This window comes from Oncorhynchus kisutch, linkage group LG28 (assembly GCF_002021735.2).
Source record: "Oncorhynchus kisutch isolate 150728-3 linkage group LG28, Okis_V2, whole genome shotgun sequence".
Classification (NCBI taxonomy): Eukaryota; Metazoa; Chordata; class Actinopteri; order Salmoniformes; family Salmonidae; genus Oncorhynchus; species Oncorhynchus kisutch.
This window is the reverse complement of record NC_034201.2, coordinates 8226274-8244563: the sequence shown is the minus strand read 5'-3', so window position 1 is coordinate 8244563 and position 18290 is coordinate 8226274. Positions and strand designations below refer to the sequence as shown.

Below are 18290 nucleotides of genomic sequence, written 5' to 3'. Positions count from 1 at the left end.
ATGACTGGACAGGTGACATGTGGTGATTCAATAATGGTAGCCTCCACTAATTCATTCCCCACCTTGGACAATGGACACAATGCCAATAGTGATTTATTGTGACATCTCAGGGACTAGTCGCAATAATCTGAATGGGGTTTAAAAACAAACGGCACAACAACTGTACAAATAATGTTCAAACGTCATCTTACAAAAAAAGTTGCCAAATCTTGACTGCCGCAATCAGGATATCGGTACAGAGGGGAACAAACAGCTGACAGTTCAGAGGCATTGTGAGGAAACGAGCGTGGTGGGGCCGTGTCATGGTAATCACTGGCAGAGCAGGACAGTCCATGGGAGTCGCCTTGCTGCGTCAAGGGGAGAGGCATGGAGTCCAGGCCTCTGGATCAGTGTTTGCTCTTCTTTGTCTTTTTGTGGGAGCGGTGTGGTGACCGGGAGCTAGACCTCCTCCACGTCTTCCTGGCTGGCGAGGGCGACCGGGACCGCTTGGACTTCTTGGGAGACTTTGACTTTGTTCTGTTGGACAGGTAGGTGATAAATCAATCAGCCCAAATAAATATAAGAGAGAATACTGAACACATTAAATAGAACACAGACAAGTGATTTCACACAGGCCTTACTTTGAGGGAGAATGTCCTCTGTATTTCTGTGTCCGTTCCTCTGTGTCTCTACTACGTCCCCTGTCCCTGCTCCTGTCCCGGTCTTGACTCCTTTTGCTCTTCTCCTTCTCCCGTCCTTTACTGCTCTCCTCAGTCTTGTCTCTCCTCTCCTCTTTCTTTGATCTGTCTTTTGACTTCGGCGTGGATCGCTCTTTCTTCTCCTGGTCATCCTTATCAAACTCCTGAGGATCAATTGCAGCCAGATTAGTTATTGGGTCAAAGGTGCAACTGCAGCTTTATGGTCCCCTCGGCCATTTCCTTTACTGCAGGGCCTGTACGACAAAAGCACACCCACCTTCTGTAGCAGCTTGTTCCTGTAGTGCTCCACCTGTTTCTGCATGTTCATTCCAGACTTCCTGGGCCTCTTCCCAGTCTCCAGCTCATCCTGGAACTGCATCACCTTCACCTGCAGCAAAGACAATAGATACTAAATGTACACTAAGAACAGTGGGTCCAATTGTTGCATAAAAGCGCTATAGAAGACCTATGTATTGTCGGATGGCCGCACTGAATTACTACTGCAGTGGGTTGTGTGTGTGGTACTGTGTTGGTGCCAGTAGACTGTGTGCTTGCCTCCAGCTCTCTCAGCCGGCTCCTCTTGCTCTCAGACATCTCAAAACTACTGAGGGAGCTCTTGAAGTCAGCACTGTCGTACTTAGATGGGCTGTCATCATCGCTGCTGTCACCCTCTGATTCGCCATCTCCTTCCTTAGTGTTAGTACTGCAGGGGGAGAGAAAATGAGGAAGAGCCATTCTTCTACTGCAAGACAAGCTACAATGATGGTAACTCAGGAAAAAGTTGCCTTCCCAAAAATGTCAACAGCTTTCACCAGGTTCTTACCTTACATTTGTGTTGTCCCCAGAATATCGCTCTCCCACACTGTCCCATTTGGATTCAGTGTTAGCTGAAAGAGGAAGAGGCAGAGTGAGGGATAGGAGTAGAGATGTGATTGTGGGGTTTACAGTGCTGAACATGTACAGTACCTTGTGGGAGAGCTTCAGCATCGTCCACCCTCTCCCATTTAGACAGAGCCACTTTGGAGTGGGCCAGATCATCCACTGGAAAACACAAAACATACATCAAGTCCACAGCTTAAATCTTTTATGGTTTTTCTTTTTAAAATCGGCCAAATTGACTTACAAGGCATTCCATCAATGTCATCGATGGGAGCACCCAGGGGAACTCCGTCGATGTCGTCAACAGGCACCCCATCTAGGGAGGCAGGGTCCCATGCCAGGGGCGAGCCGTCAAGGTCGTCCAGCGGAGCTCCATCTAACGGTGCCCCGTCCAATGGGGCTCCATCCAGGTCTGGAGACCCCACCTGAGATACCCACATAAACCAATGACTCGAAATTCAGCTCTGCTTCTAGCTGCATTCTAAACACACACTATCAGAGAATGTAGCAGTCATCAGTCAAATAGGCATTGATCAAAACTATTTTCCAGGTATTGTCCAGGAAGGGTCCTGTCCTGAGATCCAGCTCACCTCTACCCTCTCGATCACTTCATCTCCTGCCTTGACAAGACCCAGAAAGATATTCTGCAGCTGGATCAGGTAGGGCTCTGGGTAGACAGCCCAGTCTTCCCAGACCCTGAAACAGCCCATTATCTTTTGCTGAGAAAAGACAAACATAGATGTGTTAATGTATTTGCTCTAGTAAAGGCAACAACAAAACACAAGCTTGAAAAGGGGTAATAAAGCATTGTCTTTTTTTTTTAACTACATTTATTACCTTGAATTGTTCCGCTTGTAGTCTTGCTTGTATGTTTCGATATGCATCACTAATGTCACCAAATATCTGGGGCAATTTTGCTTCAAAACTGAAGGAACAAAGAAACAGTGAAAACCCTCAGACACCGTATGTATGACCACCGAGCGTGTGTATTCTATAATTAGACTTATCTAAAAAAATACTTCTTACTATTTGCGATAATAAGATGCATTGGCAACTTTGGCACAGGAGTTGTACAAGATGTCGGATACCAGGTACAGTCTGGCAATCTGTGGAAATATAGATGGACATGACGATTGTGAGTAGCATGTCACATGAATCGGATTGATCATGCACATCTGAGACCCATAGGATGGACCCATGTACAGGAAGTGGGTGAGGGACCTTTTTCTGCAGTGGTGTCTGAAGGAGAGACAGGGACTCCGCGATGCACCCCACCACCTCCTCCGCTGCCTCGGCTCTCTCCAGACAGAACAGCATGGCATCACCAACATCCTCCCTACGAGGAGTGAGCCCTCTCAGCAGTGTCTCCAGTCTCTCTCTGTGCCTGGAATAAACACACAGGTTTTGTTGCCCAGAGAACATTGAATTTCACCAGTCAGTTTTCCCATAACATTCCTGAGAGAACTTTTCATCTTCAGTCTGCCTCAGAACCTCCCTCTCTGTCCCTGTATGTACAGCTACACTCACTCGGTCTTCAGCTGGCCCTTCTTCAGCTCCTCCTCCTGAGAGGGAGACTGTTCCTCCTCTCCCGCCTCCTCGTCTCCATGGAGGTAGGGGTTCAGGAGGGGCGGCCTCCAGATGGAGCCCCCACGGAACATCCGGAAGTCTGCCGTCCTCCACTCACTGGGGGGCTCGCCCTGGGGATAGAGGGACACGGATGAGGCACAGCAGTGAGATGGGAATCCTGGCCATAGAGGTGTAGCCAGGTCAGATTAAGGGCATGACCTACCTGGAGAATGGAGTAGAGTTTCCAGCGGTAGTACACCTGCTCTTGGCTTTTGTTGTCAAACAGGAACCTGAAATCATCAATAGTTTAAAAGGTTTGTTTCAAAATATATATATGATCATTGATATGACAAGAGGGAATGGGAACGCTCAGCAATGGCGCCTTGCCTGAAGTCAGGGTTGTTCTTCTCTTTGCTCATAATGATGGCTTCAAACATGGGTCCCTCACGCACCACAAACTCTATCATCCTGTGGATGAGGCCCAACAGATTCCTGTGGAGTAAAAGGAGAGGGGATGAGAGACCAGACAGTGTGACTTGTCCCCCCCCTCATTCAGACCAGTGGCCATGTCAAAGCTCTCACTGCACACTGGCACTAAGCCCCTTAACCTCCCCGTCGCTCTTCTATAACACTGTCCCTCTGCCATCATTTGTCACAGCAATGTTGAGGATATGTTGTGTGTTGGTCTGCAACAGAGACTGTCTGTCCCTAGTGCGCAGCTACATCAGAAGGCGATCGTGACGTGTTTCCTTGTCATGTGTCTAGAATGTTTCTTCTCCCCCCAAATATTGAGTGTATAAATGAAAAAGTGGGACAATGTGATAGTGACAACATTACTTACTACCATTAGCTACTGCTGATTTGAATCTAAAACACATCTGCCTTCTAGCTGTATCTGTCTGCAGTGTCTCAGCCAACCCAGATAGGAAGAACCAAGGTTGCCACTGAAGTTAGTACCAGTATGTTTCACTGGATATAGGCCTAACTCACTGACTCCAACACTCACTTAAGTCTAACAATCTATTTTCCCGACAGAGGATTACAATGGTGTCATTTACAAAATTAATGATGACATTAATTAATAAACGGAGGGCTTTGCTTACTAGGCCAGAGGTTCACTTTAACCATGTTCAACTGAGAACCATGGCCCCTCTACTAGTCATATACAGGGCCCCCAGTCCTAAGCAGCAGGGGTCACCAATTCCCTGAATATAGGCCATGTTGTCAACAAGATGGCTTAATGCAGACCAATGTTAGAACAGGACAAACTATGAGACACATGTAGGGAGAAAAGCACAAAAACAGTGTTACGGTCTCAGCTGTCCTCTCCCATTAGTCATGTACATACAGACATAGCACTTAGGACTGGGGCTTCCTGTCGGTCACATACGTACACAGGAACAGTACACCAGGGCAGGGCCTCTGTCCTCTAACACTGTGTTCTGTCTGTGAGAACGGCTGGTCAGTCGTAGTAGCAGTAGTAGTAAGAATGGATAGAGAGTGTGTACCTTTCTGTTGGGATAACCACTTTGACTACGGCTTCGGACAGAGTCTGTTCGTGAAGTCAAATCAAATAGTGAAGATATAAAAAAAAGTGAGTATATATACAGATGAAACACTGCAGGATACATACAGCATAGAAAACGACGATAGCAGTAACAGCTATACATTATTTGAATGAGGGGAAAAAGATCCCACATTCAAGAGACGGCTACACTATAAGTCAATTATCTATACTGTAGGATATCCCCACCCTCTTCATTTTACAGTTAACATTTTGAATGCATATGCTTCTGTAACAATGCCTCATAACTCCATCTGGGTCAAACCCCCTGTCTTACTTAGGACATATCCTAAAACACTACTAGACTACGGAATAGATTCATAACATGTCTATACATGCACCACAGGACAAACCAACTGGAATTTAAACTGAGAAATGGAACTCGGAACGGCTACTTCAGAACATGACCTGTCACATGGTCTTGTGTGTGCATCTAAATGCAATTCTAAGCAATGTCCAGTTGATTGATCCTATGATGAATATCACCCCGCATAGGATATCTGCTACAAACACACCTAAAATTGGCAAATTAACTGTAGTGGAAAACAAATAAATATAACCTTGAAAAAGAACCATGCATATTCCCAAAGGTGTTTAAAAAAAAAGAACCAACCTACCTTGTCAAACTCCTCCTTAGACCTGCCCCATGGCTTGGTAAAGTCATTACGGAAGCGGTCTCGGGGCTGAGCATTGAAGGGCAGGCCAGAGGGGGGTGGGGGTGTGGAGATTTTCAGTACCCCTATGGGTGTATAGAGAGGCTGGGGAGGGATGCGAACAGCTTTCCCCCATCCCAGCTTCATTTCAAAACCCAAAACTGTTTTACCTGCAGCAAAAGGAGTAATGATCCTACAATGAGCCACGGTCAATGGAACATTTATCATCTGGCAGCGTTTGCCGAATAGTATGTTTAATATTCTCTTATCACCGACTCACCGTCTAGAGCAGCCAAGGCCCTCTCTGCATCTTTCCTGGTCATAAAGGCCACGAAGCCTCTGTTTGTGACCCTGGTACGTTCCTCGTCACTACGGGGCCACATGATCTTCACGCTTGCCAGGGGACCATACTTGCCAAACTCTTTGCAAAGCATTTCTTCATTCATCTGTCACATTATATAAAGTATCATATCAACACAGTTTCACAAAAATGCAGTCAGCATTTAAGTCATTTGAACTTATCCCAAACAAAAGAAGAGCAAGCTAGACTATATCTCCTTTGTCAAAACATCCTAAGCAGATTAGAGATCCTTTACCTTTGGGTTAATGCAGCCAATGTACAGGTTCGTTGTGTTCGGTGTTGCTGGGTCATCATCAAATACTGGAGGAAGATGTGCATATTCAGCTAAACATGTAAAAGCTACTGAGGGTTCATCTTTGATTTGGACAAAGGCCATTATTTTTCCACTGCAAGGGACAGATCTGGCTCTTACTTGATCGTCGTGTTAGTGGTATGTCCAATTCTCCATATCCTCCTCCAGGCTCATTCTTCTTTTTTTTGTGCCTTTCTTCACGTTCCTCCTGTATTCTATGAGAACAGTCATTTTATGCAAAAATGTAAACTACAAATTGGTCAAATAAAGAGTGAAACATGATTTACTACGGCGTGTCAAAAACATACTGCTTTAGCTCCTCTTTGAAAAGTTCAAGGTTGCTCTTCTTCTTCTCTTCTGTCTTCTTTTTAACAATCTGTGGACCAGACAAACATAAGGGGCAAAATAATGTATCGTATTATCTTGGTTACAGTAAGAGATTCACATGGTGACTCACCGGCCTTCTGACTTCCGAAGAGTGTGCTGGTGAGACATTCTGGGACACTGAAGTAAACTTCGTGTTCGGTCGGTAAAGCTTGCTCTTTTTTACCTCTGCTGCTTCCTCTTCTGCAAAATAATTTAATAGAAAGAGTAACCATGCAGCACTAAAATAAGTGTTCGCAACATAGACCCCACCAGAGCTGTATTAGCCAGCATGTTTCTGCTCACCTTTAGTTGCATTCACGATCCCCCCACGAACAAACGTTTTCACCCCACTTTTGTCGTTACTGTCAAAAGATGCTAAAAACTCTTCAAAAACGTCAGCTGCTTTTTCTTGTTCCTGGAAATGTGATATTGTTTTAAAATGGTAAGAATAGACCTACACTTTGTTGCAGATATCTATAAAGGGTCAAATATCTTACCTTTTTCTTCAGATCTTCTTGTTCTCTCTTGGTCAATGTTCTCTTAACACCTACAGGTTTCCCTTTCTTGCCATTTTTGTCTGCCATGCTGATACTGAAAATAAACGGAAATACCGTATCAGTGTCAGTGGAGGAAATGTACATACACCCGACGCACAAACGTATTGTATTTTTGTTGCGAGTTACAGTTCTTCTGGAACTGTGGGTGCCCATTTGCAAAAGCTCGCTATATGCAACTTCACGCACACTTATTACATCTGCAGGTGTATAGTGCATAGTTAGCAAAGTGCTGTAGCTAGCCAGGTAGGTAAACTAGCTGTTTAGCTAGCAATAGCGAGCTAGATGTGGCCATCCGCCTAACATTGTAAAGCTGGCTAGCTACACGTCATCATATTTGTTGACTGTAACTTACCTGCACATTTTTGTCGCCAGATACGAACCCTTGCTAAATAATATCTAGACGGCTATCATTTGCTTCCGTACTGTAGTTAGCTAGCTAACTCTGCTGATACGAGCTCTGACAACCCCCCCCCCCCCCCCTCTCATACAATCACTGTGGTAGCTAACGTTAGGCCAAATCTCGCATGCATGTCGTGTGATCTGGCGTAGAGCTTTGCTACGGCGATCATTTTTTACTTACTGCAATAAAAAAAATGAAATAAAAGCTTGTTTGGAATGATCTACATCGCAGTAAGTATGGATCATTGACACTAAAAGTTACACATTTCTTACCGTAGAAATGTACAATGCGTTTGTTATTGCTCCACCATTTTGAATAGACAAAAATGGACATAGCGGAAAAGCGATGTCACTTCTCGCTCTGACCAATAAAACGGTCGTCACTAATTAACACAGCCACAAAGTAATAAACTCCGCCCATTTCCACAATTGACCTTCTTAATCTTATGCCTAACCTGAAATTAAGACCAAAAAGCACATGTATGTTTTCATAAATGTTTACTCTATAGCCTGTGCTACTTTGTGGCTGTGCTATCTAGTTGACCCCACACCTGAGTTGTCGGCTCTTTCAGTGGGCTATAATAAAATCATAATATCACAACAAACATGCAATGTTATTTAGCTATAAAATCTATTATATTTAATTAAATCTATTGTAAACCCAAAAACATTTGGGACGTGTGATCTTTACTCAATACACATGTAAGTGCAAGTAGGCCACATGTATAGAACATGTGTTGATTACCAAATAAATGAAACATTAATATTACGTTTTTAAATAAATTGCTATATTTCGAAGTGAATTTACAACTCATGTGACCAACTGAACGATAGTGAGTAATCAAGAAAATCGAAATACACAAGTTGCTCATGATTTCATACAACTGCATAGTCTCATTAAAATTAATGTTTGACATTTTATCAGTACATTTCCAGAGGCACTGCTGTAAACATAATGTAAAATGGCCTCCATATACAGTGCCTTCGGTAAGTATTCAAACCCCTTGACTTCTTCCTCATTTTGCTACATTACAGCCTTATTCTAAAATGGATTAAATAAAAACAATTCCTCAGCAATCTACACACAATACCCCATAAGGACAAAGTGAAAACAGGTTTTTAGAAATCTTTCAAAACATATTTAAAAAATAAGAAATACCTTATTTACATAAGTATTCAGACCCTTTGCTATGAGACTCGAAATTTAGATGAGGTGCATCCTGTTTCCATTGATCATCCTTGAGATGTTTCTGCAAGTTAATTGGAGTTCACCTGTGGTAAATTCAATTGATTGGACATGATATGGAAAGGCACACACCTGTCTATATAAGGTCCCACAGTTGACAGTGTATGTCAGAGCAAAAACCAAGCCATGAGGTCGAAGGAATTGTCGGTAGAGCTCAGAGACAGGATTGTGCCGAGTCACAGGGTACCAGCATTGAAGATCCACAAGAACACAGTGGCCTCCATCATTCTTCAATGGAATAAGTTTGGAACCACCAAAACTCCTCCTAGAGCTGGCTTCCCGGACAAACTGAGCAATCAGGGGAGAAACTACTTGGTCAGTGAGGTGACCAAGACCCGATGGTCACTCTGACAGAGCTCTAGAGTTCCTCTGTGGAGATGGGAGAACCTTCCAGAAGGACAACCATCTCTGCAACACTCCACCAATTAGGCCTTTATGTAGAGTGGCCAGATGGAAGCCACTCCTCAGTAAAAGGCACATGACAGCCCGCATGGAGTTTGCCAAAAGGCACCTAAAGACTCTGAGACCATGAGAAACAAGATTCTCTGGTCTGGTGAAACCAATATTGAACTCTTTGACCTGATTGCCAAGTGTCACATCTGGAGGAAACCTGGCACCATCCCTACGGTGAAGCATGGTGGTGGCAGTATCATGCTGTGGAGATGATTTTCAGCAGCAGGGACTGGGAGACTAGTCAGGATCGAGGAAAAGATCAACGGAGCAAAGTACAGAGAGATCCTTGATGAAAACCTGCTACAGAGTGCTCAGGACCTTAGACTGACCTTCCAACAGGACAATGACTCTTGGCACACAGCCAGGACAATGCAGGTGTGGCTTCGGGACAAGTCTCTGAATGTCCTTGAGAGGCCCAACCAGAGCCTGGACTTGAATCCGATCGAACATATCTGGAGAGACCTGAAAATAGCTGTGCAACAACACACCCCATCCAACCTGACAGAGTTTGAGAGGATCTTCAGAGAAGAATGGTGATAAACTCCCCAAATACAGGTGTGCCAAGCTTGTAGTGTCATACTAAAGAAGACTCGAGGCTGTAATCGCTGCCAAACGTGCTTCAACAAAGTACTGAGTAAAAGTTCGGAATACTTATGTAAATGTGATATTTCATTTTTATTTTATTTTTATAAATTAGCAAACAATTCTAAAAAACAGTTTTTGATTTGTCATTATGGGATATTGTGTGTAGATCAATGAGGATTGTTTTGTTTGTTATCAACTTTAGAATAAGGCTGTATAACCTAACAAAATGTGGGAAAAGTCAAGGGGTCTGAATACTTTCCGAAGGCACTGTACATGCCAACCCCATTAACAAGAGCTAAAAATACTTTGGGTAACAGGCTGAGATCACTGTCCTAACTTCACATGATGGTTCCCAAAATAAATGTGTTCTACCGTCTATATGAAGAGTATATAAATCTGTGTAGCCTGTCACTTCAGCTCTTTCTCACTTGTCATTTAATTCATTGAATGTCTAGACTTTTTCCAAGGTCCAAACATTTTGTAAACAAGAAGTAACTAAATGCGTGCCATACATACTAAAATAAACATCCATATTAAATGTCTTCAAAATGTGAGCATATTGGGAGGGTTAACAGGGGGATTAATGAGATGTTTTTTATATAGGCTACAGACAGCACAGGTCCTCAACAATGATCACTGTAGGATGACAGTCCGGCCTTCTCGGCCTCTGCCTCTTCCCCTGCCACTGCCCCTCTGTGGACCCTGTCCTAGGCCTGCCCAGATCCTCATACCAGTGAAGCGGTCATTGAGGGTCACTCCCGTCTGAAAACCAGGAAACAGTCAAGGTGACACATTCATTATTTATAAGGAGAAGGTAGCTGGTGGAACGACAGAATTAGAATCTGAATTTCATAGGCTCTCTATGCTAAAGACATTGAAATGTTCTAAATACTGGTAATGGCATATCACCTGATTTATAGTGGCCTTGAAGTTAAATCTGAGAGGGATGCCTTTGGGCTGGGGGGACACCCCTGATGGACTGGATCGGTCCAGCACTGTGGCCTGCTTAGCCTTGGCCCTGAGAGAGATCAGGTAAAGACACAGGACAGATAAGGATTAGCTTTTGAATGCACATAATTAGTAATTAGTAATAAAACGTTTGTTTTTGACAGAACCCACAAAGGCCTTTCTGTAAAACATGGCTGCAGTGTGTACTAATGTATGTGCAACTCACGCGGGCTCTGAGTTGGCTTTGGAGTTGGGCAGTGACACCGTCAAGGTAGAAACACCAGAGGGCGCCTTTTTCCAGCTATTGCAGGTAATGTTATGAGAACATATAATAATGAGCAATACTACCAATATAATTTGGTTTATTTGTTACAAGCAACCACAGTGATGTTATCTCACCTTCTAACCTTTTGGTACTTATCCATTTTTCCATTTGCCGCAGGAAACTAGAAGGAGGGGAAGATGATAAATGTACATGTAAGGGTTTCTTTTACTATTATTCTGTGTATTCATTCAGATGAATTTGTAGGTATTAGACACCGTACTATGATCATCTATTGCAAACCATAAAAAAAACAGTATTCATTGAACAGTACCCAGTAATATGCCTTGTTTTACTCATGCTGAACATGACCTCTGTTTGCATGGCTCTTACTGTAAGTGCAGAGATACTGTACATTCATTCCTCTGAATAGCATGGCCTACTAAAGGTTGTGTGTAAGTGTTATAAATGTGAAAATAACAAAATACCCCTCTGTTTAGGATGAATGGCTTCACACCGCCCTGTCTCTGTTTGGGCTGGAATGGTGGCTTCTTCTGCCCTCTGAATTGGGGAGGAGGCCTAAATACAGTGACACAAGAATCATGCCCATAAAGAGACTGTACAAAACAAATGAAAAAGACAAACAATATCCCTAGCGAAATCCCTAAAAGTGCATGGAATTGTGAACAAATGGAATCGATGTGTTTCACAAATAAACCTATCTATCAAAATCTTATGTCATAACTCAGTAAATTGCTAATATAATTAGAAAAGGAAGAAGAAAAGGAGTCCAGGCCTTGATACATTTACATAAGACTAGAGTAGGTTCCCAAAGTTCAAGTCCATCTGACCCTGAAGCTACTCATTTTGAATGTTTCTTAACTGCACACCTGATGTACAAATCCTGTGTTTACACAAACATAACATAATGACATACATGCACATCATGTATATACTATACACGCATAAAACCCATGCATACAGATAATGTATATACTATACACACATAAAAACCCATGCACACATAAAACCCATGTGCTCAGAGAGAAGGAAAGCCATGTCAGAGTCTAAGTGAATCTTACGCATTATAAAAGTGCTGTGATAATGCATTAAGCAAACATGCTGTACCTTCTCAAAGCCCCTGGGGGACCTCTGTATGGTTGATAAAACGCACCCTTGAACAACGGTTTACGTTTTCCGAACTGTGCTCCTTCCTGAGGGTAAAAATAAATAAATCCTTTTGTCACATCTGACCAGTAACTTGGACTCAACAGTGTGTGCACTTACTACATTGCATCATATTCACATATTGGAAAAGTGCAAATGTCAGTCATTTTCTGTGCACATACCTTTGTGTTCAAAGGAGGTCTTTTTAAAGGGCTCACACCTTTGAGGTGATGTGCTCCAAAAGGAGTCTTTCTGAGATATGGCTTTACTCTGTAATAGCCAGGAATGGGGGGTCCCATGTAACGCGATTTGTAGGGTCCTAAAAAAAAGAGTTATAGTACAATCAGCTCCTTTCTCCAAGAGGGTGATGATATGGTAATGATGAATGTCTTCATATGGAGGGATATGTAAAGCGATGCGCGACCAATACAGTAGGCGTACCTTGCTGGAATTGATAAGGACCACGTCTGAAAGGAAATGTCTGCTGTTGTCCTGCCCTGTCCAGTTTCTTGAGGACAGTGTTTTTGCTTGTGGTGCGTCGGTCCCGAGCCTTGTTGGCAGCCTTATTGGCCTTGTTCTCTTTTTTGTTCAGTTTGATGATGTCATCTGGGAACAGGAAAGTAAAGCTGTGTTTCAGATGAGAGTAGTCATTGACAATTGAAGCATGCACTCCAAGTTGGAATCGCTCACTTTAACTTGTCACTTGAGAAGCCGAATCCATTACATGTTAGGGGAGCTAATGGTGTCCAAAATTACAGTGGCATTATGTCTGCAATGTTCAACTCAATTATGACAATAATGGATGAGCTCCCCTAATCTCTCAAATGGATGGTGTTTTAATAGCAGGCCTACATCTCCATTAAAGCACTACACTTTAAAGTGGCATATTGCATAAAGAGTAAAGGAGAATAAGAAACCAGATTGTTGACGTGCAGGCTATGTAACATGTGGTGCAGGTCCATGTCACACCAAGATGCCTACTTGTGTCGAATGAATTTTATTTTATTGTTCAATAAGATTGAATAAAATAGCAATTATCGTTGCACTATGGAACACATGAAGACATGAATTTGACTATGCTTTGTTTACTGGAACAACATTTGATTGGTTAACACCCACACTGCAAAGAATCATGAGAAAATGTCCAACCTAGTGACAAGTCGATCTTCTCCGATGTGCGGGGCTCTTGGGGCTCTTGCGGATCTGACTCCTCCATAGCAGTGGGTTCAGGTTTGGCAGTGGCTGCATCTGCAGTGGTTGCGATGTCCATTATTCCTGTGTCGCACGCAGGGGGCAAACCTTTGACGCCCTGTATGGACTTCTCACTTATTATGGTCTCAAATGTACCCTATATCTTCCTCCACGAGTAAAGTAATGATCAAAAAAGGTGACACACTATATTTTACTCAAACTTCTCTCATACATTGGGGCCCTCTTGCTCCTAGGCAGCTGGTAAAGTTTGTCTGCTGCGCTGATAATGTCCAGAGAAGAGGCAACCCAACCCTGTAATGAATTCAACCAACTGCATGACGGAGCCTAAAATGAATTCAACCAATTGCATGACAGAGCCTAAAATAGCTCATGTTCTAACAGTAGTGTTAGGCCTCTAGGCAAGCAAAACACTTGGTAGACCTTTTACAAAGTAGGCCTAGACACTGTGTGCAACAGAAGTCTTTCTGTGGGTTCAATATGTTTCATTAGACATCACCCGGTGTGATTATTAATGATCGTAATAATAGTCTCACTATCAGCAACATTATCTGACAGTACATTTATGTCGGCCTGTCAGCAATGCATTTTTGGAGACGGAGGGTTAATCAAACCACACAATTTAGTTTTGGTGGGAAATACATAGTTGTGATTAGTTCCAGGTGCAAAATGTTCAAATGCCTAATCATACAGGTCTGTATTGGGACCTGTTTATAACTCCAATAGTTTACAGACAGGTCATGGCACAGACGGGATTATGTTCCTTTTGTCCCTGATAAGAAAAGGCGTGCATCTCTATTCCAAAAGGCCACAGAGGTAAAATTAGTTTTATATCAGATATTCCGTGGATAATTCTGTTGAAAGCTATTGAACCAAGCATTCCATGACTATGAAGAAGGCATATTCTGTATCTGTATTTTATTTTTTATAATATGAATTATATATTATGCTTACACAAAGCATACCATAACTATGAAAATGATATATTCTGAATCGGGGGATGATGGACATAAATTCACTTATATCTTTTCATTTTTTTGTGGGAATACATTTTTTCTTCTTCTAAATAAAAATAAGCAATGGATTTCTGTATAATATTTCCTAGGATTTTTTTAACCTGCAGCAAACCTAGTGGATCATGCTGGAAATAACGGTAAAAGCTAAGTGCCCCCTCCAAAAAAACGACGAAAAAGCATGGCCCTAATCGTGGTTCAAGTCTTAAATGCTGCGTTTACACATCCAGACCAATTCTGATCTTTTTTTCCACTAATTGGTCTTTTGATCAATCACATCAGAGTGTGATTGATCACATCAATCAATTAGTGAAAAAAATTGTGAAAAAAAGATCTGAATTGGGCTGCCTGTTTAAATGCAGCCAGATACGGTTGAATAGTGGTGCATGTACAGGATACCCCTGTGTTGTACACTTTCTAATCTACTAGATAGCACCACCTCTGCTGAAAGTTGACAGATGATGTTAATTGTTTCAAAGGGTAACGTGAGCATAAAGCCCATTTTCCAATCGTTTTTTGATCTCTGAGTGAAACAAAATAAAACATACCAATCCCAGTCCTAATTTCAATGTAGCAAATCTTGCTAAATCTGGCTGTGAAACTGAGCCAAATATTTTGATCTATTTGCAACTTCACTACCCACATGTTCTTGCTGCTCCCACAGGATATCTTAATGCTGGAAGTAGAAACTGGGTTCAAAAGCACTCATAGGGGCCTGACATAATTTTGTTGGGTGTTATGCTGGCCCAAAGATTCCATGGCCACAATAAAACATGTTAATGTCATGGTAATGTTAATGCCAAGTTGGAGAATAGTTTGCCTCACTATGTCTCTGTCCCTACCTAATATTGATGTTGCTGCTAATGGGCTAAGGGATGGTTTCCCAGACACTGATTGAGCCTAGTCCTAGAGTTAAAAGCAAGATCAATGGATATTATTCATTTAAAGGGCTTTTTTAGTCTAGAACTAGGCTTAATATGAGTCAGGGAAATCTGCTCCGTTGTACCACGGGTGCCCTTTACTTTCATCTAGTGGTTTTCTAGACATCTCCCGGTGCAATGTATATAGTGTTGCATATTGCTGTATCCGGTTTTTTGCCATTTACGATTGTATTGCTCGCTTCTTGAGAGTATAGGTTGCTTGTACTAACATTACATTTAGCATGTGTTTTGGTAGAGATACAGTACATTTATAAAATGACTTGTACTATCTATTTTTAAGAATCTCTGTCAGTATGATATCTAGTGGCCTTTTTGGGTACTTCAATTATCCGCTGGTGTCTGAGGTCTTTGTGTGGCCTTGTCTGCCCGCTAATGTTTGTGGAGATACACTTGAAAACGAAAGGTCAGGATTGAATGCATTGAGTTGCACATTCTACAAATTATCTTGGCTATTAGGCAATACATCTACAGTAGGAGCTCAAGCTTTAAAACAGCAATAATACTACCACTGCTGTGCTATAATATAATGAAATGTGTGGTTTAAAGCGTTGGACCAGTAACTCGAAAGGTCGATGATTCGAATCCCCAAGGCGACTAGGTGACAAATCTGTTGATGTGCCCCTGAGAAAGACATGTAACCCTAGTTGCTCTGGATAAGAGTTTCTGCTCAAATCTAATATTAATTTGCTAGTGAATTAACAGGACAGGAGGCAGTTTTGTTAATACAATATTCACTCAGAAATTGTGTGGACTCATTGATTGATTCATTCGATTGATTCACTCATTGATTGATTCATTCGGCGGGGGGGCCTTTCCAGACCCTGAAGTCAGGAGGACTTTGAATTAGGCGTCAGCCAGGCCAGTAGGTTCGGGCCTTTGGCTATGAATCTCTTTTACTCTAATCCATAATCATGCAGAGCCACAGCAAACCTCTCACATTAGACTTCTTTGGAAAAGACCCAGTGAGACAGTGTACGTACAGTTCTTTTTATAGGTTATACTATATTGCGCATGATTGTTAGTGGCCTACAGGATTCACCTGCATTTGAGGTTAAGGTTAACTACCCCCAAAGAACAAAGGTTGGGCCTCTAGTCACTATTTGAACTGGACCAGGTCAATCAAGGTTCCTGAGGTGGGTAGCACATTACTGCCGACTACTGGCTGAAAAATCAGTAACTTCAAACCTGGTCAGATTTAAGAAACTCTTCATTGGATACGTGATTGTTCAGACACTACCAACACATTCATAAACATGACAACGCAGCCTACATCACATTTTCACACTTCATCCAAAGTGCTTGACCTTAAGATTTTAAAACAGGCCTAACAACAGGTGATACTAGCTGAAGTGGATGGTGAATGTATTTGGCAAGTTTTGAATACAGGAGCTAGAGGCAGAGGGAGTTTCTTCAACCAAACCCATCTACACCCATCTATCCACTTTCGTCTCCTATGCCAACATCCATCCATACAATTGCCTTGTCAACTTTCTGTAAAAAAATGTTTTATCATTGAATTAAACAAACTGAATCAAAAAGCAGTTGAACAGAATGTAGGATGAGGGCTTTGTCAAAAGCAAAGCAACTTCCCCTGATCTGGAGAGAAAGAGAGCATGGGGCAGTTGAGGGATCATTCAAATTCTGTGAGGGACGCAGTATTTAAAAAGGTAAATAGGCTGATGTGGACAACCATTCACAGGCAAACAATTTGAAAGTGTCTTGGAGTCTTCTATAGGTAATACCACACAACATGAGAGTGACATACTTTGAGGGCATCATGCCTAACAGCAAGTGTAGAAGAAGAAGGGACTGTCCTTGAAGGACAAGGAAGGAGAAGAGGGTCTCAGCTGAGGTCCAAGCATTCTAAAATGTGCTGTCCAGTTGTCCCTCAAACAGGCCTACAGGTGCAATTAACCTGCCTAGATACCATCTGTGAGTGAACTGTAAGGATGGTCAAGACAGAGAGAAAGATAGATCAATATTCACTGTTCCATTTAAAAAAGTGCATTTCTTTTAAAATAGTGTAAAACTGTTCTAGAGTCATATTGTCTCAGCACAGTAGGGTTAGAGAGATATGTAGACTTACAGTCATGGGGCCAGACTTATTACTTCTCACCAGGGTATTGCAGGAGGCGGTAAAGCAGGACCTTGAGAGCATCATTTCCACTGGATAGGGCTGAGTGACTGAACTGTTTGAATGGTTCTTAGGGTGTGAGAGAGAGGGAGGGAGAGAGGGGAAAGAGAGAGAGAAAGAAAGACAGAAAGAGAGAGATACAGAGAGAGAGAGAGAGAGAGAGAGAGAGAGAAGTGGGGGGGGAGAGTGAGAAAGAAAGAAAGACAGAAAGAGAGAGATACAGAGAGAGAGAGAAGTGGGGGGGAGTGAGAAAGAAAGAAAGACAGAAAGAGAGATACAGAGAGAGAGAGAAGTTGGGGGAGAGTGAGAAAGAAAGAAAGACAGAAAGAGAGAGATACAGAGAGAGAGAGAGAGAGAGAAGTGGGGGGGGGGAGTTCATGATGATCTGCGGGCACATTCAGCACACACGCACACGCGCACGCGCACGCACTTAATTTGATATTGTTGAATGTGTAAGCAAGTTATCTATGCAAAGTGCCAGATAGGTAACCATTTACAGTAAATGCTGTTGATTATTACTCAGTCAGTTATCACCATCAGCCAACCAGAAGATCTAGCTAAGTAAGCTACAGAAAGTAAAAGAGAAATCTCACCTTTCTGCAGCAGATAGCGCTGGAAGGGCAGCTTCATCTTGTAGTATGTTGAGGTATTAACTACCACTAGATACAGTGGTTCTTTCTTTAAAAGTTGTGCCTTATTGCAGCACAGCTTTTGCTGCCGCAGAATTCTATAGCACTTATTTAAGTGTCAGCCATTGTTGTCATTAATGCTAGTTAGTGCTAGTTTGACCACCAGAGGGCATCTTTGAGAAGCATTTGACAGTTTTTAGTATTGGCTGTACTGAATTTAAAACATATTTTTGTAAGAACATAGTATATGGGATTGATTTTAAGAAATGTAGCTTAATTAATCGGATTAATATTATGGTGTTGCTATTCCAAGAAAAACGAATACCTCAGGGTTTCTGTTAGGAAAATATAGCAATGTACAATGTGAACATTAGGGAGTAAGCTATTAA

General features: G+C 42.3%; 2 protein-coding genes and 1 long non-coding RNA gene across 4 annotated transcripts; all 3 read right to left on the bottom strand.

Annotated features, from left to right (window-relative positions):
* Positions 1-59: 59 nt before the first annotated feature.
* On the bottom strand, positions 60-7707 carry LOC109873089 (U2 snRNP-associated SURP motif-containing protein). Of its 2 annotated transcripts, none has more exons than XM_031807554.1 (24): positions 7588-7707; positions 6856-6949; positions 6662-6773; positions 6450-6559; positions 6301-6368; positions 6113-6207; positions 5936-6000; positions 5620-5785; positions 5304-5509; positions 4631-4674; positions 3510-3614; positions 3346-3412; positions 3084-3253; positions 2778-2940; positions 2583-2662; positions 2394-2481; positions 2147-2275; positions 1801-1981; positions 1644-1718; positions 1501-1564; positions 1233-1380; positions 955-1065; positions 621-841; positions 60-516 (listed from the first exon to the last, which is right to left on the bottom strand). In XM_031807554.1, exons 2-24 carry the CDS (start codon positions 6940-6942, stop codon positions 387-389), a joined length of 2685 nt encoding a protein of 894 aa, XP_031663414.1. In that variant the 5' UTR covers positions 6943-6949; positions 7588-7707; the 3' UTR covers positions 60-386. The 2 variants fall into 2 exon arrangements, with proteins under 2 accessions (XP_031663414.1, XP_020320201.2); XM_020464612.2 differs by lacking the exon at positions 7588-7707 and adding an exon at positions 7268-7387.
* A 1962-nt stretch (positions 7708-9669) lies between these two features.
* On the bottom strand, positions 9670-13472 carry LOC109872942 (UAP56-interacting factor). The gene is made up of 9 exons (XM_020464374.2): positions 13125-13472; positions 12417-12581; positions 12158-12294; positions 11937-12022; positions 11297-11387; positions 10946-10992; positions 10773-10847; positions 10508-10616; positions 9670-10360 (listed from the first exon to the last, which is right to left on the bottom strand). Exons 1-9 carry the CDS (start codon positions 13243-13245, stop codon positions 10232-10234), a joined length of 960 nt encoding a protein of 319 aa, XP_020319963.1. The 5' UTR covers positions 13246-13472; the 3' UTR covers positions 9670-10231.
* A 1992-nt stretch (positions 13473-15464) lies between these two features.
* LOC109872581 (uncharacterized) lies at positions 15465-18034 on the bottom strand. Its single transcript, XR_002252490.2, has 3 exons — positions 17866-18034; positions 17225-17341; positions 15465-17079 (listed from the first exon to the last, which is right to left on the bottom strand). It is a non-coding gene; the product is annotated as an uncharacterized LOC109872581 (long non-coding RNA).
* Positions 18035-18290: the final 256 nt, after the last annotated feature.